The 3,678-nt window shown below is 37.3% G+C and overlaps 2 protein-coding genes across 2 annotated transcripts; both read left to right on the plus strand.

The window, feature by feature from the left end:
- Positions 1-1,342: 1,342 nt before the first annotated feature.
- On the plus strand, positions 1,343-1,815 carry L228DRAFT_244769 (hypothetical protein; the record flags this gene model as incomplete). The annotated part of the gene is made up of 2 exons (XM_018332006.1): positions 1,343-1,612; positions 1,652-1,815. Coding segments are annotated over exons 1-2 (372 nt in total), but the record flags the coding sequence as incomplete, so codon positions are not given.
- A 213-nt stretch (positions 1,816-2,028) lies between these two features.
- Positions 2,029-3,237, plus strand: L228DRAFT_244770 (hypothetical protein). Its single transcript, XM_018332007.1, has 5 exons — positions 2,029-2,315; positions 2,367-2,657; positions 2,688-2,705; positions 2,787-3,161; positions 3,209-3,237. The coding sequence occupies exons 2-4, from the start codon at positions 2,367-2,369 to the stop codon at positions 2,880-2,882; spliced, it is 405 nt and encodes a 134-aa protein (XP_018191393.1). The 5' UTR covers positions 2,029-2,315; the 3' UTR covers positions 2,883-3,161; positions 3,209-3,237.
- Positions 3,238-3,678: the final 441 nt, after the last annotated feature.

A 3,678-nucleotide genomic window follows, 5' to 3' on the forward strand; every position in this document is an offset into this window, starting at 1 on the left:
GTGAGAAATTACTGTAGTTGGATGAATGTCAACTATAGTTTAATATAACTATTTTGTCACCATGGTGAGAAATTACTCTAGTTGGACAAATATCAAACCATGGTTTAATTTGTCACCATGGTGAGAAATCCTCTGGTCTAGTTATGTGACTGTTGTGAGAATGCTTTATTGTCTCTAATAATGTCACTGCAGTGAAAGAATTAAACCATGGTTTAATATCCTGTCACCATAGTATGAAATGCTTTAATCTCCTTACATTACAAATTTTATACTATTTAAGTAATTACATCAAGTAATTGAGCTTTATTATTGTTTGCTAGGAAATAGTCTGGTAGATTAATGAGCTTTTAATGCATACTGCTTATGTCAGCTAGAAGATGGGATTTGACATTTGCATTATGCTTGTAAAATACTTTTGAATTTAATGGTCATCCAATACATTACTTTCCATTTGACACCCATTTGAATGGCTTGCTTACATACCTTACTTGGCTGTGCCAAATACCCTCCATGGTTGTGTTGTGTTGCTGGCTTGCTTGTGGATAATGTTTATATTATTAAATTATTTAAAGCTTCAGAGGTTCAATATTGATATATTTAAATAAAGTTAAGATGTCAAAGCTTGTAATATATTATTTATTAGAGGTAGAATACTTATCTTGTTTTGTAAACATGTGTTTAATTAGTATTATCTAGAATATAATACTTTATATTAGTATATTGTACTTAAGTTAAACCATTTTCTAATTTAGGGTTAGTTTTCAGTAGTATAAAACATTCACTACAATTGCATTTAACAGCAGTGACAATTCTTCTGTAGCAACTGTGAATGATCAATTGTTTTAGCAAGGAATACATTGTTTACATTGTTTACATTATGTTTTCTCACTTCTCTCTTCTTCATCTTCTTTAACCATCCTTCAATCACTCCACAGCTTTGAGTAACCCATCTACAATGGAATCTATTGGTAAGGATCAATCAAAGTTCTTAGATATTGTGGCTAACAAATTTGAAGTGGAGAGCCTCCATGATGACTAGCATTAGCAGTGTAAGAGAAATAAGGCAGTGGATTCTGACTATATTGGCTAAAGGAAACATAGCTATCAATGAACAACCTCAAGGCAGTGATGAAGAAACTAGGTAGCATAAGTCAATCATACAAGAGGTGTTAATCAAGAGTAGACAGACATTACACCATTCTTGAACTGAATTACACTGCCATACCATATCCAAGACTTTATAATAAGCTGACATATCATAGGTAAGGAGGAAGATGATGAAGAACCAGACAGTAAGTGGTATTCCAAGAGCTATTTTAATTCTGATACTAAAACAGTAGTAGATGATGACCCAGGTAAAAGTAAGGCTTGGTTCTATTATAGTTTCAAGACAACTAAATAATAATGTACACAACTCTAGTATCTAGAGAGATTGTTAACCAGAATCTCCATTGGGAGGACCTTGTTGAACTCATCATCATGCAAGCATACCTCAGGACAGTGGCAGTCCCAGTTGATCAGATGAACCCCAATTGGGGGTCTAGAATGAAGTCAAATTGCCCCATCAACAATCACCAAGTGAAAGAGTTATCAACTCTGTTCATGGATACTAGTTTGTAAAAGACCACCATGGAGAACAGATTGTCTACAGGTTGCACAGCCAACAACTTTGCTAGAATGGTTGGATTGCCACTACCTGAAGTTTTGGAAAAGCACAAGATGGGAGGATATAGATTCAGAGCCAAACTCAGCTACTTCCCAACAGGTAACACAACTGGCCAGGACATTGCATTGTACACTGGTCAACATCACCATGTGGCAATCATCTTGATACTGTCCAACCACAAGAACCTTTCTGAAGAGGAAAAGTTAGATGTAAGTCAGGGCCAATTCAAACCATGGTTTGATTTCTGACTTTATCAAAGATAGCAATCTGGCCAACAGATTTTTATGACATTAGTATCTTGACCAAGGAAGCTAAAATACATCTATGCAAAAACATGTGACCAACTATTCTAAAAGAAAGCAATGGTGATATCTGGGCAAGACTGAGCCAGCTTCTACAATTAATGACAGAGGCTGAGCATAAACAGCAACTGAGCTCTAAAGCCAAATTTGAGTCCTGGGCTTCTTGAGTAATGCAACTCCCATCAACTAAAGCACAAAGATTTTGCATGCTTCTACAGCATGCACTGAAGCCTGTAGTTGACAAGATCTGCCAGACCCCCTGGGGTAGGGAGGTTCTGAATGTTTCCACATTGGATCAAATGGCATCCACCCAAATGGATGAGGTAAGCCATCAAAACTATGGAGACCTGTGATTAACATTAACTTGGGCAAAGATATGGATGATGTATTTTAACATAATGTTCAAAAGTATGGAAACCATTGTGGGGTATAACAATCAGGAAAGATTTAGCACCACAGACATCAAACTCATTGAAGCAGCACACATGGTTTTCATGGATTTTACCAAGCTGGCACACACCATGTTTCCAGATTTGTCAACTGTGAAAATGCAATTGGCAAAACATATTGCAAACATAGGATCAAGATCCTACCAAAACCCTGAAATATTCAAGTACCTCAGCAATGATGAGTATGGGGGTGTCTACAACAAACTAGCAAAAGGTAACATTCTACACATCTATACATTTGTAAAGCTTACATGACTTGCCAATAATGAGTACCATGCTGTTGCAAAAGTTTTCTAGCACATAATCAAATGGGTTAATCTAGCATATTAGCCCACCAGAAACACTTCAAAATCTCAAAAACACAAATAGTGGAAGGATCTTATTTGCCCATACTTGAATATGTCTCTCCCAACAAAGAAATTTTTGAATACACAACTTGACACAGCAGATGACTTTATTGTTTGAGTACTGATCCACTTTACTGGTGATGACCAAGACATCTGGCTTGAAAAATCCATCACAGCTTCTTATGTAAGGAAAGTCTGACACATTCATGAAAAACTGCTAAACTTTTAGAATGATCTTCCAGCAGATTGGGAAAAAAAGGACCTAGACAAATGGTAGCAGACAAAGCTCTACCAACAGCACTTCAAGCATGTAATTTGGGTTAAGCTTTTCCACACAGTTCAGGAAAGAACTGTCAACAACACAATCAAATATTATCTGGTGGAAGGAGTGGACAAGGTAAGAGCATTTCTCCAGTACAGAGCTAACCTTGCTAATTGTGGCAGCAATCCAGCAGGAAGCCATGGACTGTATGGGGTCCTAAAATCCATGAGAGCATGTATGCTTATAATCCCAAGCTGCAGAAACTGGACTTCATCAAGAACAGTAATAATAAAGCAGAGCTGGAAAAATGGGGTGCAATATTCAGTGCCCAGTACTCTTACTTTGAACTTTGACACACATTACAGAGAGAACTGCCAGTGGCTTCAACCCCTAAGAAACACAAACAAGCACAACCAGGCACAGACCCTTTGTCCAGTGTAAGCACAAATCAAACCATGGTTTGAATATGAGCTAGCTGACACATTCTATATAGGAAGAATGACAACTTTGCCAAACATGGCTTCAGAAGTATGTAGAGTTCTTGAACTCATATAGATATGGTCTCAATCCACTGAATGATGACGAGGACGTCACATTCCTCAATTTGGATAAAGCTCCAGACCAAGGACTCCTAGCCAGAACACCTGTAACT

Source organism: Xylona heveae (assembly GCF_001619985.1).
Source record: "Xylona heveae TC161 unplaced genomic scaffold L228scaffold_2, whole genome shotgun sequence".
Classification (NCBI taxonomy): domain Eukaryota; kingdom Fungi; phylum Ascomycota; class Xylonomycetes; order Xylonales; family Xylonaceae; genus Xylona; species Xylona heveae.